Source organism: Xenopus tropicalis, chromosome 5, assembly GCF_000004195.4.
Source record: "Xenopus tropicalis strain Nigerian chromosome 5, UCB_Xtro_10.0, whole genome shotgun sequence".
In the NCBI taxonomy this organism is placed as follows: domain Eukaryota; kingdom Metazoa; phylum Chordata; class Amphibia; order Anura; family Pipidae; genus Xenopus; species Xenopus tropicalis.
In genome coordinates, this window is record NC_030681.2 from 93,240,153 (window position 1) to 93,266,285 (window position 26,133).

At 38.4% G+C, this 26,133-nt stretch overlaps 1 protein-coding gene across 2 annotated transcripts in view; it reads left to right on the plus strand.

Annotated features, from left to right (window-relative positions):
- The window catches only part of col9a1 (collagen, type IX, alpha 1), a 79,962-nt gene that overhangs the window by 19,332 nt on the left and 34,497 nt on the right, over nucleotides 1-26,133 (plus strand). The window contains exons 6-14 of one of the 2 annotated variants that reach the window (XM_012963497.3): nucleotides 7,254-7,337; nucleotides 8,068-8,088; nucleotides 9,205-9,279; nucleotides 9,677-9,712; nucleotides 9,797-9,859; nucleotides 17,682-17,735; nucleotides 17,842-17,877; nucleotides 19,200-19,223; nucleotides 20,994-21,047. In XM_012963497.3, coding sequence (XP_012818951.2) covers nucleotides 7,254-7,337; nucleotides 8,068-8,088; nucleotides 9,205-9,279; nucleotides 9,677-9,712; nucleotides 9,797-9,859; nucleotides 17,682-17,735; nucleotides 17,842-17,877; nucleotides 19,200-19,223; nucleotides 20,994-21,047 — 447 coding nt within the window. Of the gene's footprint in view, nucleotides 1-7,253; nucleotides 7,338-7,852; nucleotides 8,032-8,067; nucleotides 8,089-9,204; nucleotides 9,280-9,676; nucleotides 9,713-9,796; nucleotides 9,860-17,681; nucleotides 17,736-17,841; nucleotides 17,878-19,199; nucleotides 19,224-20,993; nucleotides 21,048-26,133 lie in introns of those variants that run through there. The other variant, XM_031902177.1, reaches the window with a different exon arrangement.

Consider the following 26,133-nt stretch of genomic DNA (forward strand, 5'->3'; position numbering starts at 1 on the left):
ATATGAATATACACAAGGGACAGTATACCCACTGGTTTAACATGAGTGCAATAAATAGGGCGTATGCTGAACATACATTCAGTCTTTTGTTTTAATCACAAAAAATCTATGGCTTTTGTTATTTTTTAAGCTAAATGGGGTGATTTTTTTACTGGCAAAGATGATACATAAGGCGTTTTTCTCCTCAGGAGATAAATGTAAAGCAACATATAGAACTAGCCTGTCTACTACTACTATTATTCAGTTGTCAAAACTGTAAAACAGCATGTTGGCAAAGCAGTAGTGGCTCTGATAATTATCCTTTAACTATGTTACATGTTGGTGTTTTCTGTCATTTCTTTTAGTTGTGCATTTAGTACAGCAGCAAAAACTGGAGCTAAATTATTAAGAAAAAACTTTGCTTAGAAAGCACTCTAACTGAGAAAACACCACAATTAAAGAATTCCCCAGTGCTCATGGGCTGTACCTTAGAAAGTAATAAAATGAACTCTGTATTTCAAGTAAAATGGCTTAACAACATTACCAGCTCTGTCCTTAGAGCAACCAGAGCTGTGGGACTCAATATAAAGGCTATTTTAGACAGTGCTGCTTTAAGGTAGCAGGGGGCCCAGGGCAAAGATATCATTGGTGGGGCCCCTATGACTTCTCCAATAAATTTCTAATAGACTTACCTTCAGAACTTGAGTAAAATAAGGCTGGAAATAAAGAAAAAGAAACATTGCTTACTGAAATAGACATGAGGTCCAGGCTTGCCAGACGGTACCACAGTGTTGGGTTTTTTAATTAAAAATAAATCCTTTAGGAACAATTTTTATAATTTAAAGTAAAAATGCTGAGTTCTTCCAGTTGATTAAAATAAGTAGTCTGCCAGTTCTGGGGGGCTTCACCACTGGAGGTGGATAGTAGAGGGCCAACAGGAAGTATTAAGAAGTTTTCTGCTATAAAACTGCAACCTTTTTGCAATACTTGTTTGTTTGTAACTATGCGCACAGCAAGGGACACTCTCAGGCCCTGGAAAACTATAATGGATTGCTGTACCTACCACTGTAAAATGATTAGAGTAAGTTTTAGTAACCATAAGGCATGGTGCTCCACATTACATAAAGAAACAGGTTCTAAAAACTCCTGATAATAGGTAGATTCCAATTATTATAGTAAAGCCGTGCTATGTTATTTTATACACACTGAGCTGTTGTACATGTTTTCTGCAAAATGCACTGATGAGTAGGGGAATATAGCAAACTGGTGAGACGGGTAGACAAGCTCTGCCAATACCAGGCTTCCCCACAATGGGACAGGCCTGTAATTTTAGGGTAAATTGATAAAAATTGAATCTCAGGTCCTCTAAAAATCCCTAGACGTATGCTTTGACGTTTGCCATTGTCCCATTGGTCAGAGAGATGGGTAGGTGTCTTGCAGTTATTCTTTAGTTGTTATACAGCTGGTCCCTGAAATGTTGTTGCATTCTGTTTACAAATGAATAATATGTAGTAACTTGAAATAACACTGCAGACAGGGCCCAAAATATAGGGCCATGCATAATGTTGATGCATAAAAAGTAGTTATTGACCTCCTCCTGGATCAGAGATGGACTAAGCCACAAATGGAGCCCTCCTGTGGATTTGTTCACATTTTGTTGTTTTAAAATCTAAAACTAAAATGGATGTCAGTTTTTGTTTTACTATATTTACACACTGAACACTTAGAAGGTGCAAAATGTTATTTACTATGGCACAAAAGCTAACTAAACCATTAGCCAACATACCAATGCACATCTGGAGTTTGGCATGGGTGTGAACCAATTGCAATGTAGAAATATAGTTTGTAGTCAAATAAGACCAAGACATAGCCTTCATATTTCCAAAAGTACCACGAAATAATGAAATTTGTGAAGGCAAAGTAAAGAAAGTTTGATGTTTATCTAAAGAATGCTGATGTCTCCTGGGCCCTTGCACCTGCCAGGGCACTGTTCTTTAGTTTTTATTTTGCTGGGTTTCTAGTAGTCTGTAGAGAACATAATTAGGCATCTTTAGTGGATCTTACAACAAACACTAATGATTGTTTTAAAGCCTTATTATTAATAGGTGCTAATGAGGTATTAGAATTGTGTGCTATCTCTGAAGAACAGACGTGCTGATTGGAGCAGAGGGAACTACAGTAGAGAGCCATCTGCTGGTTTAAGTAATAAATACAGAAGTATTTTGTCCATTCGCCCTAATTTATCTAACTACATGGGTGTTAAATTTCCCTTTGTATGTTTAGGATGTTTAGTATTACACAGTATACCAAACCATTGCACTTCAGCTGCATTTGTAATTATAAAGCCCACTGCTTTCATCTGTGCATTTTTTACATGTGGGTAGTACTTATATCATCAGCCAAGCAGTATAAACCCTACACATCCTACAGCTAGGTTTGGCTTTTTCACTCTGCTTAATGAGTTGTATTATAGAAACGTTGCCAGGTAGCGAGCCGTATTTGATTTTGTATATGGATGTACAATTTTCAATGTCATTTCTCCTAAAGCCCATAAAAGCAGGAATATAGAGGATAAATTGCCTAAAACACTGCATGGTTTATCTGGAATGAAATTGAGTGCTTTAAGCAGATCACTTGAGAGCAAATTGAGTGATTTAAGTGCAAGTGGCTTCAGGTCAGATTGCCATGCATGCCAGTGTGGCCTTTGATAAACAGAGGTCAGGGATGTTGCTGAGATGGCAGTGGGATTTTACTGCTTGCTATCATTAAAAAAAGAAAGAGAGAGACTCTAAATGTGATGATTTAAAAGCATAACATTCCCATTTTTATACAACCAACAAAGGCTGAGTTTGTAAATGTCAGTTGTGTAAAAGCCAGCAGACCATAGATTTATCACACAATGAGCAACAGTGCAAGTGCACTTTATTTAAGGCTGTAATTTCCTGTACTGGGAAACTCTAATACACCCAGAGAGCAGCAAAAGTATCTACTTAACGATCAAGATTTATAAAATAATGATGTTTGGAAGCATAAACTTATCCTTTTCTCCTATAATTCACACTTTGCGGTATAAATAATGTACATAGCATTTACAGCTGCAGTGTCTTCTACCTGCTGGTTACCATAGCAACGATCATTTATGTATGAAAGGGATTCATTATCTTACATATAGCAGTTACCTTACAGCACGAAGTCGCAGGAACCTAAGCTCTTCATCATCAGTCACATTGTGGAGGCTGAGCAGAAATCTCTCACAGTGGTGTAACATTTCACAGGATCATAGCAGCCACTCACATAAAGCCTCTTCTGTGCCTTCTATTCTTCCACACATTCCATCTCCTGCAGTCTGAAGCTTCCCTTTCACTGGATCTACCCTAATTCCCTTAGATTGAAGCATATGAAAAATGAATTTGCCTTTGCCAGTGGGATAAACTTTAAATATAGTCATTACAGTCTCATTTGTGAGAAGAAGGTAACAAAAGGCAGAAGATACAATGTGCACACACCTGTGGTTATTTATTGCTAAAAGTAAAGCAGTCAACTGAACAGAAAATCTATGTCTGGATACATAAGGGAATAAAATCTTGCCTTCCCCCCAGTCCCTTACTGTTGTTGTTTGCCCTATAATTAAGCAAATCAGCGAGCCACCTAGGTGATATATTTACTTTCTAAATTGTTTACCCTGCAACTAGGATTTGCCCATCTGTGATACTGAAGAACTGCAACTGCCAACAAGCCCTGACAGCCTAAAGGCTACAGATGGCTGTTGTGAGATGTACAGTATCCTGATGATTTCCCTAATAATGATAACATAAGCTAGTGGCAAACTGTTAAATCCTCCATTGTGGCAGAAAACTGAACTCTACCTTCCATGCTATATGTCACAGGTTAATGAGAGCTTAATGAGTTGATGTTAGCATCAACGGCCCACATTGAAGGGTTCATTTACCACTGCAGTGCTGTTGAGGCTGCTCAAAAATGGATGCAGTCAGTGCACTTTTTAGCGACATACATTCTGTCATGATCTCTATGGTGCACTTTTTATTTCTAAATTACACTGTTTACATAGCAAATAATTCACTCTACCATTTAAATGTTATTCTTAAACAAACTTATTTTTTTAAGTTGTAATATTGGTGTGTAGGCGCCATGTCAGTGCATTGTGCCAGAGTCTTAGCTTTCAGGAGCCAGAGCTACACATTAGAACTGCTTTCAGATAACTTATTGTTCTCCTACTCCCATGTAACTGGAGGAGTCCCAAGCCAGACTTGGAATTCCTACTATTGATTGCTATTCTGATATCTACTGGGAGCTGCTATCTTGCTACCTTCCCATTGTTCTATTCTACTGATTGGCTGCTGGGAGGGGGGGTGATATCAGTCCAACTTGCAGCTCAGCAGTAAAGTGTGATTAAAGTTTATCAGAGCACAAGTCACATGGTTGTGGCACCCTGGGAAATAAAAAATTTGGCTAGGCCCATGTGAAATTTCAAAGTGAAATATAAAAAAAATCTGTTTGCCTTTTTGAAAAACATTTCAATGCAGGATTCTGCTAGAGAAGCTCTATTAACCGATGCGTTTTTAAAAAAAACAACATGTTTTCCCATGACAGTATTCCTTTAAGGTACTTGCAATTAAGGCCATTCATTGCAATCCTGTATAGATGTGTTCTGTGCCAGTGATTCCATCCTTACTCATTTTCCTTTAGGCACTCACTAAGTGCAAAGGTAACTACTGAGCCATGGGAACCCTGGAGCTACCTTCACCTTCCAGCTTACAGTAATTCCACCGTGGCCTACATCAATATGCGAAATGGACTTGTGCCTAAAAACACTCACAGGTTTCATTTTAACATGGGGATGACTTCCATTTATGTTGCCTTTTACAGAGAGTGTGATTGCTATGCATACAGGCCACTAGGTTCTTCTACATCTGCCTGAGGAAGCCATATTACTTGCTTACCTGAGGTATTCTCTATAGATTTTGCTAAAGCTTCCCCTCTATTTATGGCCAATTTGTTATCCAGATCTGAGACAGATGTAAGCCAGCATGTGCTGCTTTCATTTTCCCTCATTTGGCTGAATGAGCTTAGGATCTGGGCTTTGTTAAAGAGTATGCCGTTATACCATCACAGCACATAGAGTGAGTGCAGGCACTGCATCACTGACAACACTGAGATGACCCTGCTATCTGTTTACAGTGCCATATAAAAGGTTGAATTTGATGGACAAGAACCATTTTTTAATGTAAATTACTATTTTACTTTGATATGATATCTACTGTAGATATAGTGATGGAGATCAAGGGACATATATATATCAAGGAGTGAAAGAAAAGCTTGACACAGTTGGCCAGAGTGCAACCCTTTATTCATTTCTATGGGATTTTCAGTATTTATCAAAGGGTGAACTTTCACCAATGATAAATTTCACTCTTACCAACTGTGGCAAGCTCTACTTTTACTCTTTGATAAAAATGCCCCAGTTACCCTTTTATCACACTTCCCTGCTGCATCTACATACCATTTTAGACACTACACAAATTACATAGTTACATAGTTAGTTACATAGTTACATAGGGTTGAAAAAAGACCAGAGTCCATCAAGTTCAACCCATCCAAGTAAACCCAGCACACACAACCCACACCTACCAATCTATACACTCACATACATAAACTATATATACAACCACTAATACTAACTGTAGATATTAGTATCACAATAGCCTTGGATATTCTGATTGTTCAAGAACTCATCCAGGCCCCTCTTAAAGGCATTAACAGAATCTGACATTATTCTCACTAAATAAACGTTTTGCAAATTTCAATAAACGTTTTGCAAATTTCACTGCAAAATTAATACTAGGAAAATATGCACCAGGACAGTAACCCACAGCAACTAAAAAGAGATGCATTATCATTATCCTATCTTGCTCAGACTCATTGAAGCTAATTGCTGATTGGCTGCTATGAGCTAATGCACTGGTTCAGGCTTTCCAGCTATAAAGAATCTAAACTGATATTCCTTGTAGGTGCTGTTTTATTGAAACCTGTTACATTTAGTATAAGGGAGAACAAGGGTGGGGGGGTATAAGAGGGCTTGCACGCCAGATTATTATTGTTCAAAGTCTTTTATTCTCCATCAAAACATTAAAATTTGAACAATAATAATCCGGTGTGCGAGCCTTCTACAAGAAAAAAGTGTGGATTTCTCCCCTGGCTACGGGTTTGAGGCTTTTGCACCCGTACCATTATTGATATTGGGTTACTGCATTGTTAAGTTGCAATTGTGGATTGGGAATTTTCTCTATACCTCCTCGTTTGCGCAGGACTCAGGGCATGAAACACCTGGGTCATGTTATTTATGAAGTGAGCTTCAGTAAAGTCTAATACATCATCTGAGATTTAGAATTGTGGAGCATGCGTTTCTTGGCTGAGCTGTGCACTTTTTCAAAGAACTGGGGGTATAAGAGGGATAGAGAGATATACAGATATTTTGTATCTGGGCCTGACAGCCACGATATCTTCTGGTATCTACTACTATCTGATGTACCTACTAATAAACTGACTCTAGAGGTGGCTATACACGTTCAGATTTTAGTCTTCTTCCAATGAACATTCGGATATTAATCGTATGTTTAAATGCAACGATCTAAAACCAAAATTCAGACTGAAATTGTAGGATAAAGTTCTAAAAATAACAAATCAGAAGATGTTTTGTACATGAAATAGTTGGCAGACAACAATTGTATGAAAGTGACGTCCTGGAAATGCATTGTAGGTCCCCCAAGGATATTGTAAATACATGAGCATTTCATATCATTAATTTGGTGTGTATATGGCCAGCTAAGAGATGGACTGCCTAAACAAGACTTTTCTCTGGTTTATTATGTATAAATGAAGGTTAAATCATATTAACATATGTTACAAGGTACATCAGGTTTGCACATACAATTCACATACTGTATTATAATATCTGTGTAGCTTGCCAATAGAATTGACTTTGATTAAAGTGTAAATTCAAGAGGAGCTCAAGAATGAATTATGGTGCTGTAGAAAAATAAATGTTTTTATAATCGAATGCACTTATGCAGTATCAATGAGATAAAATATGGGACAGTAAATTCACCTATTTAAAAATAATGCTGTCATTGCACATTGAATTTGTACAATATATTCCCGGGTGGTGCCACATGGTTTTGCATAGTATTTATTGCTATTTGGCTCATGTTAATTATACTTTTTAAGATCTGATCAGATCCTATTTTTTTTATCAGTTTGACCTACAGTGGATGTTGATTCATTGTGATCCCTTGAGACCTCAAAGAGAAGCCTGCACTGAACTGGAGGCCAAGAGAGATGTAAGAATGCCAAGCATTAAATTGTGAGCTCTAGCTGCATAGAGGCACCCCAGGACTCTTGTATATATGTGCAACAGGAAATCATGACTGCAAAATAATACTGGAGGCAAACTCTGTCATTACCTATAATTTAGTTGCTCAGTTATAACTAACCTTAAAAACCCAAGGAAACTGGGGTGAATTATTGTATTAAATGTCATTGCTATACCAGAGTGTGAATCTCCAAATACCCAGAATCCAGATCCTGTTGGTATGCTTATTGCCTGGGAATTTCATACTGGCCCAAATAAAGGAACTGTGCCACTGAGAAAGGGGAGTGCTTAAAGGTCAGTAAGTCATTACTCAGGCTGCAAGCACAAGTAGATGTGAATTGGCAAGTGAAGCCTCTCTAGGTAAAGAGTTAAAGACCCTCTGTTTTCATACTCTCCCACCCCACAGTCCAGGCATCCTCCAATCATCACTTCCCTCCTCCCAGGTTATTAATAAACATAAGGGTCTGACGCCTACTCCAGGGCTTACCTTGCTGCTACTGTTAGCTCATTCAGTTAGGGGATTTGACTTGTGGGTCCTAAAATCGGACAGGGGGAAGGATACCTACTTTCCTTGCCTAGTCATAGGTTTTACTATGGCTAAAACTGCCAGGGATGGCGGGCCCCTACTGCTGGTGATACTGCTGCATGTCTGCCTTGCCCAAGTAAGTTGCCACTAACTTTCTTTCTTCCCCTGACAGGTCGAGATGGCCCTGCTAGAGGTAAGAGTTTCCTATCCTTCCTCAACTGACTCTTTTACTTGGTAACTGGAGGTTCTGTCTAACTGGGATTATTCTTATGGGTTCTGTTCTGAACATTTAACATTAATTAAACTGAGTAAAAGAAAGTTCATTTTCATTTATGTGCAACAATAAAAAGGTTAATCCTGGTAGCCATCAATAACACAGCTATCCATGGGACAATCTGCACTTCTAAATACTTCTTAAACTATTTCGTATCTCTCCGTTTCCTTGCAATTGCCTGGAGCTTTAACACTTCACAGAAATTGGCAGTTGCTAGTTTTATATCGTTTGTCCAATGTATTCCAATAAAGACACAGTTTGTGCTATAGCTGTACCAAAGGATGGACAGCAGCACAGTGAGAGTTAATAGTGAGGCACAGGGACACGGTGGGGTTCACCCTAGTTCAGTTCCAAGGGGTCGGACCTGCACTTCTCTCAAGCTCTGCCCCCCTTCAGCTTCCCACCAGCCCAGGAGAGGAGGAGAAAGGTACAATGTGCCCTTTGTATCAGGCCCCGCTCCCCACATGTACAAATAAAGTGAAACAAGAGAGTATTGATCAGAGCAGCCTGGGCAGCACGTTAACACATTGTTCACCCCACTCAGGAATCTGAGCTACATTTGTACTGCCGCTTTTTGGGCCCCTTACCTTTCTAACTGCGCTGCCCAGCATGCCTCCTCCGCTATGTAAAGGAAATTCAATATTTCTAAGTAAATAAAAAGAAATTAACATTAAATAAATCAGCAGTAAGTGTATTTGTTCCAAGAGGCCGGCCATCAGCTGCAGAACTACATGGTGCAGCTAGAATGACTGATTTCTTACAGCCATTAATTTAAATGTGCCTAAAGTATATAAAGTCACACTTTATCTCCGAATGGTTACAGATCGGTCTTGCAGTGAAAGGTCTGTGACTGAGTTAACTGTAAAGCCATTTAAATAAGATTTATACCGCTCGCTATGTGCCCTTGCCAACAGAATGGAGAGCAGATCAATGCGCTAATGTCTGATCCTTGAGAGATAAGCCTATGCTCATACGCACACAGTGTTTAGCAACCTGTGGCCCCTCATTTCTTTTATTGTGCTTCTTTTTCATCAGAGAGGACCACCCGGCCCTGCTGGGCCAATGGGACCCCCCGGGCCCCCAGGAGTTCCTGGCATTGACGGTATCGATGTAAGTGGCTTCTTCTCTGGTCACATTAAGCACTCAATTAATAAATATATATATGTTATATCCCCCACCTCCTCCAGTTGCAGGTGAGGTTAGTCGTCACTCGCAGCGCAGGGCAGAGATTTACATCTTTTGAACTATCGCAAGTCGCATGATATTTCGCACTCAAAGCAATACTTAGAACTATTCTACATGCGGAAAGAACATATGCACATAGATAGCTCTCTTGATATCTCACGATTTGGCCATTGATAAGCTAGTGACCGAATTTGCACTAAATAAAGCAGTAGATTAACCTTGTTACTAGCGTAGCGCTCTGCATATTGAATTAGTTACTGTAACTGTACTGTAATCTATACTGTGCCACTAATTATGTTTATTTTCGGCAAATGTCTAACAGGGAGACAGGGGTCCAGACGGTCCTCCGGGCCCACCGGTAAGTAGCTCAAATCTTTCTGACTGCATTATGGGATATTTCACCTTCCTCGCCTTCTAATTCCTTTTACTCTTGCCTCTCTAGGGTCCGGACGGCGACCCAGGCAAATCTGGATCACCGGGAATACCTGGCGAGCCCGGGGCTGATGTGAGTAGCAGTGGCAGTTTGTCTAAAAGTGCTGGGGAGGTGGGGAGATCACTTGCCCATATGAGGCGGAGAAAGAGGACCCCCTTAGTGCTACGCCCATTGCACTGTCCGGGATGGGAGATGAAGGAGTTTCGCTATAGAACTGTGGATGGTGGGGGTGGGATATTGGAAACTAAGCTCTATTCATTCGGTGCACACACTATGCCCTTCTGTATTTACTGTACATCTGTGTGCTGTTAGGCTGTGTGAGCTCTCTGAGGGGCTGGGAGCCTCAGGGAAAGTTGGTTAAACTGCTCAGAGGAATTCCAGTCTGTGCTGTTGATTTGCAAGTTTATTCTGTTCACTATAGGAGATAAACTGAGGCTGCTGTGTGTATAGAACTTTCCTGGTAGGGTTATGTTATTATTCTGTCTGTCAGGAATGGTATATAGCAGTATTGATGAGTGAGCAGTGGTATAGGGTACACAGATACAGCACAGAGCAGGGATGCCCAAATCTTACCCTGCCAGCTATGGATGATTTACTTCTGTGTTGTACAAGATGGGCCATGGGTTAATTACTTGCTATTTGGCATGTTTGGGGACTGCTTTATATGAAATAATGGCTTCATACAAATAGTTCTCTGGAGATCTTGGCATGCTGGGGGCCATAACAATCACTTGCAGGCCACATTCAATGGGGTCTAGGCAATGCTTGTATTGGTAAATATTTTCACAATTCCACAGTCATCACGCCAGACATCTGCATTTATTGCTACTGGGACCAATATAACAGACACCCTCTTATATGTTCCTGCCTTTGGGCCTAACTGTAGTGCTGTGTTATAATCTAGCATGTTTTCAGGCAATAGTAAATTTCCGAGTGCATGTTCAGTCTGTCTGGCATGTAACTCAAACAAGAAAATAATTTTAGTGTAACAGTTATTTATATCCTGTACAGGAAAAATGTTTTGTTTATAGCAGAACTCTGTTTATATATATATACATGCAGTGTTCAGCAGCCTTTTTGCTTTGCCTTTGCCCTTAAAGGGGCTGTTCATCTTCCAAACACTTTTTTGCAGTTCATTTGTTATCAGATAGTACACCAGAAATAACAACTTTCTATTTTTATTTTTGATCCATTTTTCTAAAATTGAAATTGAAACTTTAATGTTCATCTCTATGGTGTTTCAACCTGTTAGTTTATTAATCCATTGATACATTGATACATTTCTCAGTGGCATCTGTGGAATGTTGGTAACTATCAATTATAGCAGCTGCCTTTAATGAAACTCAGAAATCATCAGGGCAAAAATAAGAAATGTAACAACTATGTATGAAATGTATCGAATTAGAACAGTTCACAGCATCTACACCAGCAACAGAGATTATTAAGTTATTATTTCTAGTGGACTATTAGAACACAATGGAATCTAAATAATCTTTGGAAGGTGAACAATCCTTTTAGTGACATATTTATTTTATTTTGTACCAGCTGACATCACCAGTAAAAAACCCAAAGAGTGAAGTAGGGTGAATGGGAAGTAGTATGGGCTAAAATACACTTATGGGAAAAAATGCCATGTATCATACATCTAAAGATGTCTAGTAGTTGCTGACATGATACACACCCTTTATTTATATAACAGTTCAATGAAAGCATAAACATGTATGTAGAGAGAAAGTTATTTTGCAAAGCGTGTGTTCAGCAACTTCTGTGTAACTACAGGCTCCATCATGCTCTGTAATTTATTCTGTTGGTGGTGGGTTTCTGACAGTTGTACTTTTATAACAGAGTGTCATAGGCTGGCTGGCCTCAGAACAGGATGTGTATACCATATATTTAACCCCACCCCCAGCTCTTTTTATTTGTATAGTAAAACATCTTTTAAATATTAATTTAATTCACACAGTTCTTAACAGTTTTGGTAAAAAGTTGCAATTACCTCTAGTCTCCTGTTGCAGAAAGTATAAGATGAACTTTTAATCTCTGGCAGTGTAAAACTATAAATGAGCTGAGACAGATGTTTGGTAAATAAATCCATTTTTTAGCTTTGCAGTGTGAATCAATTAAAAATCCCAGCATGACATTTCCCATGCCTGCACTACAAGCTGAGTGAAAGGCTCCAACTTTGTCATTTGTCATATTTCAGATTTTAATGATCTTTGGCCTTTTAAGTCTGTATGTAGACTTCTTGTTTCCTGCTCACAGTCCAAGCAGAATTCATAGGCTTTGATGTACAAAAAGCACAACAGACCAGCAGGACAGGCCTAGACAGAATTGTGAGATGTTTTGTTTTCATCTGTTTTAAAATATCAAATAAGTTAATTCTAAATGCTGATATATAGGCATGGTACAAGTCATTTCTAATCTGGAATGGCAGTGTCATTTATATAGAATCAAGCCCTTTGTAATGGTCCAGAGTGGATGGATGCATTTCTTAAAGAATTGACTACGTTCACTTTCCAAAAAATAATGTAGTGCCATCATATTCAGAGGCAGGCCCAACAGCAACAGGGACATCGTTTATATGGGCCTATATCCAAAATCATACTCTGTATTTTAACTGGAAAAGGTATCTAAGTGAGCCCCTGCTTAGTATGAGAACATGGTTAGATTGCTTTTATAAATATCATTATGTTTTGGGCTAGTCTATGTAGGCTGGAAATCTAAGCCCCAATGGTCATAAACATTGTGCTAGGATATTGTGGTTTAAGTGTATGGCTATTGTTATCTATTATTCTTCTTTAATTAGTGCTGCTATATCATTCACATCACTCCCTACCCCAGAAGAGCTTACAAATTAAGGTCCCAATCACATTTACACATGCACTGTAATCACCACCAGTGTGACACACCAGCAGATGTGCCAAATTGCGCCTATAGCAACCAATCGCATACTTGCTTTCAGATCCTAACTCGTAGTTTACTGATTAAAACAAATTGCTGATTGATTGCTTTAGACAATGTCACTAGTACAATGTAACACACTTGTAAAAGAACCCTAATACATTGTGTGTTTGTCAATATGCCATAATTTTTCCCAGCATAACACACTTTAACAAGTAAGAGTTCAATTGTAGGGTATATCATGTAATTTGTCTGCAACTTTCTCCACATTTTCATTGCACTGACAGTACCAAGGGGCACAATGGTGATGCTAAACCTAGAAGTCTTAGTAAAGATTTGCAACTATCTTTTAAAATTGGTGGCACTTATGCCAAATTTGTTACTAGTGTGCAACATGTAACAATCCTGTTTGAGTAGTTATATAATAGCCACTATATCCCCAGAATTAATACTTACCTAGCAGATAGTTTATATCATATTAAGTGGCCTATTAAAGAATCTTACCAAACTGTAATATATATATCAGTAAATATTTTCCTTGTACATCTTTTACCTTGAGCCACCATTTTATGACGGGCTGTGTGCTCCCTGATCACCTGACAAGAAATAATACAGCATTGACTGTAACAGGAAAAAGTATGGGAGTAAAAGACAAAGCTTTGACCATGTGACCTAACATGTATGTGCCTTTGGTTTCTTTGTGTGCACCATGAATCGTATGTTTTCAGGGTGGTACTTAAATGGCAGTTTTGTATTTAGGATTACCCAATAACACATACACTGGGCTCAACTCCCCATGCCAAATCCCCATTGCTCTGTAAATGAGCATAAAAGGTGCACACTTGAGGCCTCATGTTTCTAGTCTGAGAAACAAATTTTCTGTGCTGTTGGTCAGTTTTTAAAGTCAGTGACATACAGTCAAAACAGTCTTTGGAAATCTTTTGGCAACTATGAAAAAGTACAGAGGCCAGAAATATTATTGATTATCTAAGCCGCCTCTTACATCTGTCTCTTTTATGGAAGAAATATACCTCTTTCCCATCCAGATGAAGTGGAACATCACATCAGGCTAGCTTTTTCACTAATGCTTAAAGTGCAGCACTTTGGCCATACCATGTGTTTACCTTCGATAATCACCCCTCAGTCACAGTTTTTCCAGCTAGGAGAAAAAAGAATAGAATATGAATGTGATTTTTTAATGCAAGACAAGTATATAGCAGAGTAGAGTACCTGTGATTATAGCATGCTGCCCTGAGATGCAAGGGGCAGGCCCTACTTTGGGTTTATGGATTCTAAATATAGGAGCAGAAATCAGTAATATCTTTTTTACCAGAACTTATCTTTATATCTCTCTTAAATATACTTTTTTTTGAAGGATTGCATGCAGCACAATAACTGTGTCATAAGCAGCAGAAAGAAGTTGTTCAGCAGTTCAATACATTTTGTAGTGCTAACATCTGTTTGAGAGACACAGTCAGACTTCAGTATATTCAGACCCTGATGTACTTCTGCTTCGTTGGATTGGCAGTGCTAAATTACATGTCATATTCCATAATACTAGTAATACATAATCTTGAGGCTGCGTTGTATATCTGAGTTCCACAATCCTTGCGTTATGTTGCTACATTTACTTTGGTGTTACCTTTTCAAGATGACTGTGTGATAAATGTATGTTTAGAATGCACGCACACACACACACACACACACACACACACACACACACACACACACACACACACACACACACACACACACACACACACACACACACACACACACACTCACTCACTCACCCCCCCCCCCCTCTCTCTCTCTGTCTCACAAACTCTCTCTCAGGTCTTTTTAGAAATCTAAGCAAAAGCAAAAATGCCTTTATTTATCAAAACTGGACCATTAAAAAGACCTAAGAGCATGGTACCCCTTTTCTCTAAGTGCACAGTAGCAAACCTGTGCTTATCCAGTATGAAGTGCTCCTTTTTAGTATATTTCAGCTCTCAAATGTCTAAAATTGCAGTGCTTAACACTAACATTTCTGCACTGAAGCAGACCTGAACTTTCCTGCTGGCTTTGATGCAGCCATATCACAAGCTCTAGGTGTTAGTACATTGTTCTCTGCTCTTCCACAGTAGCTTATTCTGTTCCTTTTGTCCAGCGAGGCTCATCTTCCCATTCCACTGACATTAGCTTGATTGCTTCAGTGTTTATGGTTTTCCTGGGAAAATATTGCAGTGAGCTGTCATTTCACACCAAGTAGGTCACATTTAATGTGACCCTTTAACTGGTAGTTGGCCATCTTGGGTATTATTGCATGTTCTGAGGTGGAGACCAATTTCTTTTTGCTCATCTCACTTTCCCACTTGTGTGTTACTCTACAACAGAAACCTGCATCATTAGGGAAGGATTTTGATAAGGATGTTGCTTTCCAGAATAGGACATTTGCTAATAGGAAAGAGCACATGTAAACAGATGTATATGGTTCATATCATTTTTTTCAAGGCAACATTAATTCACTGAATTCAATTGTAATATTTTTGCCAGCTATCATAACCATTCTAGCAGAAAAGTATGTCTTAGCATGAAGACGTACAGAGCTACTTAGTAGCAGCTACTTGTTACGGCTGCTAAATCCCAGAAAATAACCAGCCATAGACAATACTGAGAATTGCGTCTGCTAAAACACACGTAGAGACAGTTATCAGTAAATGATCAGCATTGTCTATTTTTGTAGCCGTGAGAAGTAGCTGCTACTAGTAGCTCCGTGTGTATTCACCATTAAAATTCTCTTTTCAGTGACTTTTTTTATTTTGCTTTAAGTGTAGAATTGAATGCTTGATATACTAGCGATATGAAAGCCTAAATATTATTGGGATATAAGATTTCTTTTGTTGACATGCAGAGGACAGACAAGCACTGTTAGAGGATTGGATAATAGGAAAGATTTCTCTATATAGGAGATAGATGGCGCTGTCATCATGAAGCCAAATGATTCCTTGCTTGGTAATTGGTTTCTGGCACCCAAGAGGAACTAATAGTTCTGAGAAAGGAGAAAGGGACAAAAGGAAACATAAAAGAACGTTGAGACTGTTAGAAGGTGAAGTATAGGAACTCTGTGAGGATCAATAGACTGAAGAGCCAACAGGAGAAAATAATAAAACACGTAGAGTGCAAAGAATGAGCCTGAGAAATAGAGGCAATTCTCAATTAATTTAGTGTATTGATGACAAAAATCCCACTAATGCTTATGTATAACTGATTAACAACTAAAGGGAGCAGTGTATCTTTCTGTTGCATAATAAAAGCACACTGCCCCAACCTCTATTTTAGCACCTTATTGCTGTTAGGACACATAGATATTTTCACCGCCGTGTCCGCATATCTGGTGTGCTGCCACAATATTTATTTTCTATATCAGGAATTTTCCTATATGTGTTCACTTATTAACTACTTTTAACAAACAAATATTAAAACCTCACCTTGTAAACCATGCATATACAATTTCTGGTTGGGTTTTTTGAGCAGTCCCTGAATACATGCTATCTAAGGTGCAATTGAAGACAACAGACAAGATGGGACTTCGTAGAAAATATAGCTGAACATAACTGAGCTGATTAAAACCTCAGAACAAGTAAAATCAGCACTTATTACATAATAAATGTAGAGTTTTAAAATAAATACTAAGTTAGGGAATTTTTACTATTTTGTGCTCTTGGTGCTTTCAATGTAATAGAAGCCTATGTCCTGAGCTTAGCAATATAAGAAACCAAGTTAGGATAACTATATGGCTAGTGTCTACAGCTCACAGCCCCTCCCTATATCTCTTGTCTGTTTTGTGGAAATGGCCATGCCCTTTGCAGACAACAGATTCACAAGGCAAAAAGGGTATGAAAGAAATGCTGTTGATGTAATGCCCATCTTACCATTCTAAACATCATATACTAGGACAAATATTCCTTTATTTTATGTTGTTGGTCATGGCAAATATTCAGTAAATTAAACCTTTAATTGATTTATAAATGTAGGCCCAACATCTGTACTGAGACTTAAATGGCAGCACCCATAGCTACATAGTAGCTTATTTATGCAAACTGTTTCAAACTTCTGACCCCAAAGTATGACAAAACATTATACAGGGTAACAAACCTTATATATACATTCCTAAAAATACTAAACATGCTGTTTCACCTGGAACAATTTCAAGTTAAGGACCATGGGAAAAATTGGAATCCTGGCAAAAAAAAAACCCTATCTACCCTGTCCATTAAAACCTTTATTCTGGATGAGAAAGTTTTCGTGCCTTGTGGAAATCATAGGATTTGTCTCAGAGCATTTCACACTTTGCTTTGAGATTACTATTAGACATTGAGCAGGGAGATGAGAAAACAATAAACATATCTCTCTCCCTCTTTTTAATATATTTAATATTCCAATTTAGAAATTTGCATTTCGCCGAGCAACAGCTCCAATCATGTTTGCAGGGCCATAAGCACAAAGCTCGTGACCTAATGTGATCGGAGTTATGAATATTTCTGCTCAGCAGCCCTTCTGCAATAATGTGAGCTTAATGTCAGTGTCTCCCTGGAGCCCAGAGAACTACAAACAGAAGTGGCACATAATGTTAGAGGGACGTTTAAAGTCATATCTCAGAAGGGCTCATTAATCCATCAGTAGGTTTTTTTCACAGATGTTATGAGCACAGTTTCAATTTGCCATTATTATAATATCCCTGTTAAAAGAAAAACATGCGCCACTGTTGCAAAGTTTAACTTAATAAACACCAAGGCCTCATTTACTAACATAAGTGCAGATTTGTTCAAATGCAGTTACCAGTATCAACCAATCAGTCATTTGCTTTCAATATGTTAACAGGATAAGACAGATCAAAGTTAACCGCTGATTAGCTGGTATTAATGCTGTAAATATAGGTCCATGTTTGCAAGTGATTTTCTTGTTTATTTAAAATTTTCAATACTGATAGTAAATTATATTTCTACAGGGACTGACAGGACCAATAGGATCTCCCGGCCCACTTGGACCAAGAGGGCAGAAAGTAGGTATTTTCCACAATTTACTTGTTGGGGAGGGGGTAATATATTTAAATGCTCTTTAACAGCCATAAAATTCTATTCCTTTGCTAAATCTATCACTATTTTTAGGGTGAACCCGGACTGCCAGGTCCTCGTGGATTACCAGTAAGTAATAATTACATTTTTTACTTTTAATTTCTTCTCTGCCTTTACAAACTTTCTGCAGTGTTTTACAAATAGAAAGGTTTGGTGCATATCCTTGCCACTTTTTCTAATAAAGTTTAAAAGTACAGGTATGGGACCTGGAACCCATTATCCAGAAAGCTGTGAATTACAAAAAGTCTGTTTCCCATAGTCACCAGTTTAAATCAATAATTCATATTTTTAAAAATGATTTCCTTTTTCTCTGTAATAATAAAAAAAGTACCTTGTACTTGATCCTAACTAAGGTAAACCAATCCTGGAGTCAAAACAATCTTATTGGGTTTAATTAATGTTTAAATTATTTTTTAGCAGACTTAAGGCATGGTGATCCAAATTATAGAAAGATCTCTTTAATGAAAACCCCAGGTGCCGAGCATAATGGATAGAACGTCAGTTACCTTTACCTGTATAAATATAATTACTGATAATAATATGCTATCACAGCATATAGTGGGAATTATATCCTATTAAAGTCAGCCTATACTTATGTTGTGCAAGGGCCAACAGCCTTGGCATTACCATTCTAAACTTGCCTCTGCAAAATTGTATATGCTATAAGCTTCATAGTCATACTGAGGTTTTTCCATGTCAGAAATGCATTGTATTCGTACCACTCGTAGGGTAAGATAAACAAGAATGGGGAGAAAAAATTAATGAATTTATGTATAAACATGAGTCTGCCAGAGATACTATAGTGTAGAATGTGAAGTGAAAAACACAGTGAGGGATTATTCATGGTATATTCATTTAGGGCCAGAGAAATTAGAGGGAATGGCGCAGGCTTGTTTATTTGCTAAAAAACTGATTGCTATGTTATTATACAAATAAAAGCTGTGCACAGCTCATTTGTCTGTGGGACATTGCACAGCTCAGTGGGAAGGTGCAGTGATGTGCCCTGTGTTGCTGACTGCTACCTGCCCACTTGTAACTTAAGAAAGGGAAACCAAAGTGAGATATGGACAGGTAAGCGATTGGGCAAAAGAGAAATGGGATAGGGAAGAAATTAAAAGCAAACTTGGAGCTTAGTGTTACCTTCTCCAGAAATATCATGTGTGCCATATGTGACTAGTTTTACTGTGGCGGTGGAAGAGTAAGCTATAGATATTTTAAAGTAACCAATGCTCGGGTTTCTTGTGACCATCACAGATACCCACCAAAAAGCCCACTTACAGAGGCTACACATTAAGTCAATGCAGTTGTATATAATTTATGCATTCACATAAAGCTGTGCCTTAATCTCATCCTATTTACTAAGTATTAATAAGTGATTTTTATTTTTAAAGGGCACTGGTGCTCCTGGACCAAGGGTATGTATATACAAATTGTATCAGTATGTGAATTATATTCTAGTAATGAAGGAATAAAGCAAATGCTGTATAATTAAAGGAGAAGGAAAGCTATTGATGTAGTTTCTTCCAAATAAATTTGTTACAATAGTTCAAGTTAGAACTCTTTGTGTTTGTTTTAGAAAGCAGCTGCCATATTAATTGGTGTAACATAACTTCCTCTCCTCCTGCCTATATCTCTCCCTGCTCACTGGTAGCTCTGGGTTCAGATTACAGCAAGGAGGGATGGAGGGAGATGGGAGAGGGAGAGGGAGAGAGACAAGCAGTGCAGTGCCTGGGGGGGGGGGGGGGGTTGACGTGAGAAAAGAAAATCTGATTATGGAGCTCATGTGTACACAATAGAAGCAAAGAAATTAAATTTTTCTTTATTGGTGTATTTACATAGACCTTTCTGATAAGGCTTACTTAGTTTCCTTCTCCTTTAATCCATTTTCAGATAAGTTAAGTGTTATTAGTGTTGTAAGATAGTATGAACTATAAAATTAGAAATGTGACTAAAATGGCTCTTTCATCTTTTTATGGACACCTGCTGTACGTATCCGCAAACATTATGTAATGTGCATTTGCAAGCTAGACAATCTAGAGATCCCTATACCACTGGATTGAATTTTTAGACACCCATAGTTACTGGAATCATTGGTGTAATTGCCCATGAGAAGAGTGTTAGTTTGTATTAAGATCAGTTAAACAGTTTAGGCTTGCATTCACATAGCAGTTAAAGTTTCATATTCTGTAGCATTTAATCTCAGGAACTACTGAGGATGTGGTCATAAAAATGAAAGACCCTAACCCATAATGAAATGTTGATAGGCAGTGGCTTAACTGTCAAGACAGGGAAGAGGTCCAAGGCACAGCACTGCAAGGGTTAATGAAAACATTTAAAGAACAACAGGCCAGAACCAGCAGTCATACAAGGAAAGGCTTGCGAGGGTCAAAGCAGAAACAAGTCAGGATCACCTACCATGGACAAAGTGACAAGAGCATTTGCATTAGTGGGCTTGACATTTGTGCCAATTTACATGTTTTACACTGGATTTACATGTATATTTGTTCTTACAGTAGACTGATCAAACTCAATTGCTAATTGGTTTGCTATGGGCTACTACAATGGTGCAACATGGCTTGTCATCATTCATAAGATCCTAGAGGGAACATTTACTAATGCTAATTATATGTTTTTACTCAGTATGCTATTTTGTGTGATAATTAGTTGCCAAAGGTGTGCTGTTGCCCATCATTTCCCGGGAATGTGCCGGTTATCTGGGTAACCACATTGGGGGTCATGGAGCCACGCCAGCTAAGCACTAGACCAGTGTGACCACAACACTATGTTCCAATATATTTGATATTAGCAGGCCCGAATTTGTGGAGAGGCCACAAAGGCCCGGGTCTAGGGCGGCAGAAATTTAGGGGCGGCATGCCGCCCCGCCACAACTAAATTTTTTAATTTTGCTCCCATACGGAGCAATGGGGACCTCTCCCCACTGCTCCATATGGAGTTTAAATGTATGCTTGCGCTCTCTGCCGTGGCGTGGGGGGGGTTCGCATGTTCGTGCATGCGCACTCAGTGAGGTGGGGCGACCAGCGGGGGTGGCCTAGGGGCGCCCGGAACACAAATCCGGCGCTGGATATTAGGCATAACTCCGTTCAGTATAAAAAGTATAAAGTTAAAGAATACAGGTACAATCCCAATTTCATATATCTTAATATGAATTGATTTTATTTTTGCAGGGGGCTCCAGGTGCCCCAGGACTTCCTGGAGAGTTAGGGCGTGGTGGACCAATGGTGAGTACAATCCTAGATTCTGTACAGCTCAGCTTGTTACTCCATGCTGCTTTTGTAGGATTAAAGCACTTCTAGTAGCAAAGGTCAAAGAATTAAAAATAATTAATAGTGTTTTTCCATGTTTTGTAACCTATGTAAAAAAATAAATAAATATACACAATTGCATTAAGTTATAACAACCAATCAGAGATTTACACAGTGCTGGACTGGGTTGTCCAGGGCCCACCAAGAGTGCAACTTTAACGGCCCTCTATGAGAACTAAAGGGCTCTTCTTGAACCGCTCACACCTTTTCAAGTACACGGTTGTGATGGTGGCGTGTACTTCCCTCCTCCTTAATTTGGCACTGTAATCGGGTCTGCCTGGGGGTGGGTGGGGACACTTCCTGTGTGAGAGTGGGCCTGGGCCGGCCCATAAGGCCAGGGCCTTTCAGACGTTTTCCCGGTGTTCTGCTGACCCAGTCCAACATCAGATTTACATGTTTCATTAGCTGCAAATCAGTTGGGTGTAGTTGAAACAGGTAAAGGGAATGTCAAATGGGAAGGTAGCTTGAAGATCTTAGTTCTACATGGGTTTGGCTCATCAGGATACTATGAAAATCAGTATCCTATCAGTGGGCTCCTTCTGCTTGCTCATTTTGCTTGTCTTAAACATTCCTCTTTTGTTTTTGAGAACAAAAAGGAGTAATGGAGAGAAGGATAGATGGAAGTATAGAGTACAGAAGAGACTAGGCCAATAAGGAACCTGAGTTAAGAAAAGAGAAAAAAAAATAAAGTGAATGGTTGGCCTATGGTCTGAGGTTTTCTGGTGGGCCCCTTGTATCCTAGTCCAACACTGGTTTGTGGATGAGATCCCCCCAATGGGTCAGCATGATTAATTTCTTAAAATGTAAGAGGAAGGTAACATTACAGTGTCTAACAGGGAATCTTATACACTTCTGAGTTCCAGCAAGAACAGTTAATACTATATATAGTGATTTTGAAAAAAATAAATCTCAACTTTAAGCAGAGTTTTTCAAATAAGCCCTATTCCAACTGTTTCCATCCTGCAGTGTTTCCAAGGGGTGTTTTGCTTTCAGTTATGAAAATACCACTACTCAGTCAAACTCCTTCCCTACAACTGAGATATGAGAGCTACGATAAAGTGAGCTTTAGCTGCCAGAATAAACAGACAGAATCTTCACAGAGCACCAAAGGCAGGTTTCTCCAACATTGGTTAACAAGCAGCAACTGGACTTGTGGTGCTCTGTAAAAAGTCATATCTGTATAGTTGGGCAGCTGTAGCTCTGATATAGATATTTTATATAAGTGCCATTGCCAGGATACATGGTCCTTGCGATGGCACTTCTGCATTAGTTAAATATCAGTATTAAGCTGTTAGTAGTAGCTTTGATATAGATTACATCCAGCTAGCACATCGCCATACAACATATGTGTAGATAGCTATGATGATTAATCCAAGATGGCCATCCACAAACATGCTGTAGTTACACTCATATCTGTTTAAAAGCTATATAGGCATATTACCATAGATTCTTAAAAGGTAGCTCACCTTCAGATTAGCTCTTAGTATAATCTAGACATTATTCCTAGACAATATGCATTTTGTCTTGAGTTTTTGGCAAATTTCAGTTATTTATTTACTCCTACAGCTCTGTTTTCAAATGCTATTTTGTATGCTTCACAAAGCATACATAATGAAGACTTACGGCTAATTTGCCTTAAACAGTTTGCTCTATAACATAGTAAAACTTAAATTTAAAAGGTGAACATTCACTTGAACAACCACCTTGAAAAAAAATTTAAATCTACACATCCCTTGGGCAGCTTTGGGCATGTTTACAATTTTCTAAATCCATAGCTAGCCACTATGATCTCCCTTTTCTTTTTCAATAAAATAACATTTAGGGGCATATTTATGAATCTTTATTCGTCCAGGTTTAGGAACTCACTTGCAGTTTCTGCTATTGCTTGCGTGCATAGATTCATATATCTGCCCCTTAGTCATTCATCCACTGGAGGGAAGTGGTGCCTAAAACTCTTTCTATACTGTTAGCCTAAAATATCCTCTGGCATAACAAAAAGCACCTACTGTTGCCTAACTGATCCTTGGAGCTCTCTGCGTGGCAGCCCTACAGGGACAGACAAGCACAATTCGATTGTTATGACTACACAGATTTAGAACGCTGTAGGTCAAATATCTGCCTTTCTGCATTAGCAGTGTCTTGAGAAAGATGAAATTCTGTATGTATATTTAAACAAGTAAGTAGTACAAATGATAGGCAGATTGCTAACAGCTCTGACTGCAAAGGATATGTTAAGGGTGCAACAGGCAGAAATGAGTGGGAGTTTATTTCTGGTCATATTCCTTGCACATTTCAGCTTCACTCCATCTTAAATTAAAATGCTTCAAATGATCTTTAGAGAGTTTAACATATGCTAATTTTTATAACATCTGTTGGAAAGATAAAGATGTAGAAGGGATGTTTTGGATATACATGTAGAATTTTTAGCTGTGTAATAAATAGAAGAGGTCACAATTTGTATCCCTAAACAAAACCAAAATAATGTTACAGAAAGCTTGCAAAATATCCAATTAGTCATTAAACCCCTGACTGAGCTTGTTTCAGCCTTGTGCAGGACTCCTTTGTTTCTATAGCTACACATTCCTTATTTCTCATAATCTTCCTGTAATGTGATAAACTACAGCATGGCATTGTGACCCCCCCCATTTTGCTCATAGCCTGTAGAGTAGATGAGCTATAATTTCAACATAGGTTTTTCAATTTTCATGAGGAATTTATAGTACTTTAATGTTCTCAATGATAAATACTGAATAACCTCTACAAAGAGTTATTGAAGTAAACTTGTTAAGTTCAATTAACATTCAGTGCTAAATTGTACTGTTAATAAAACAAATTAGTCACATGGACAATTTAAGATGTAGTTTACTAAAATAGAGGAGCTGTGGATCCACAGACAAACTTCTTAGACAGTGCAGCAGAAGTCGGGGCTCATTATATATATTTATACCATTATATATATATATATTTATATGAGCTTGTGTTATTCTTCTCTATTAATCATGGTGTTTGTATACAGTAAAAAGCACAATTTTAATTTATTGGTACTTCTGACCAGAATAGTGTGAGCCTTCATAAATGGGAATTATTGTCAACATTAAACAGTTACAGTTGCCTGTTCTACATGCATGATTTCATTTATTTTATATTTCAGTTTAAAGGGGGATGCTCACAATAAACTCTTAATATCACCTAGACATATGTGTACACCGTGCAGATCCTTATTTTTGGGGGCTTTTGAAAATTTGAAGATTTTGACGATTTTTTTCCCTCAGCTTTCAGTTTGCAATTTAAACTGTGGTCTAGTTGCTAGGATACCACTTACATAAAAGAATAACAGCAGGAAAAGCAGTCTGCTGGGGAACCCAGGAGTGTAAAGGGCCCTGAATGATGAGCATTATTGATTTATACAATACACGATTATTGGGAGGCCTAAAATGATTTTGAAGTCATTCCCAGTAATGTATACCCACTGCACTATATTTTAAATTATAGGCAATTGTTTATATAATAGCTTGAAAGATGAATAGGAAATTGTATAAACATAAGTGTATTTAAAAAAAAAAAAGACAATAACCTCTGCTAATGGCATCATGTCATACAATAGATGATACATTTCTCATGTTGCTGTGTGACAGTGTTTACTAAAGCTCCCGGAACATGCTTAGCAGTTGTGATGCACAAGTCAAATATTTACTGACCCACACCCAACTCTGACCCAACCTGACCCTTTTTCTGAATTCATAAGAGGGGATTGGGTGAGCAAGTATATAAACTAGCTCTGTCCCCTCATTCACAGGGTTGAAACGGCACAGAGAGATAGGTGAGTGGCTGGGTGGGTGGCAAATACGAACAGCCTCCCACTTGTCTCAGGAAGCAATTGGTCTGCCCAGTGCCACTTGACCGATTGGTTTCAGGCTGACCTGCTCAACACTACTTAGGGGCTGCAGAGGTGTAATCTTTACAATACACCAGTGGAGAAAACGTCATGTGTGTGACGTCATGTGTGTGGGGAAAAGAATCTATTTTATTTTTAAAACCTAGAAAAACAGTAAAATATATAAAACAGAAAGCAACTGAAATTTTACATTGATAACTGCAATGCATTGTATATTGGATAATGGTTGTCTACTTTCAGTCTATCAGACTCAAACCATTATAAAGGTTGCATTAGTATACTTAACCATTTTTTTATTGATTAATGTGTATATTAGTAAAGAAGTCTGTGAAATTAGGAAAGCTATTGATCTGAAGTCTAATGGTTTCATAAGAGTGACTTTACTGGGGAACCCTATTTCTTCCTGGTAAATAAAGGAATAATTTAGCTGCAAGTTTATTATTTACAAGATGCCCTATGCCCCCCAGATGCAAAACATCTTTTACACCTTGTTCCCAGATGGGCCCCTTTGGGTACATGGGCACAGGTGCAAATACTCTTTCTATGGGCCCTTTTTTGTCCCTTGGTGCTCTAGTCCTTGCTAGCACTTGAGCCTGTACCAATGATAAATATGACCTATAGCGTATACTAAAAAAGCATTTCTCTTTACACTTATACTTATAGCACTTGCATTGTATATGATGCCCTTGATTGTAAGCTGCTGGCATGATAAACTAAAGCTCTATTGCCTACAGTCAGCAGTAGCATATCTATTACATAATGGAAACCTTTTAGAAGTTGCTGAGGATGTTATTCACAAATGAGATTTTTCAATTACTCTGCTTTCCCAGAGGCCTAATGCAGCTAAGGGGTACTTGGATCTGAGCCTTTATTTTTCTTACTTTCCCTTTATGTACTTGAAAACAATGTACTTCAGTAGAAAATAATCTAAGAAAATGCCAGTAGGCAATTACACCTTAGGCCTTGCATTAATCATTCCTCTCAATAGTCTGCTTGCCATTATTTGCCTAATGAATACAGAGAAAAGTTTAAGAGTTAACCCATTCAGCTGATTATAATTTTTTATATAATTACTACTGCTTCTTGTTGAGTCTTTTGCGTTTTTAG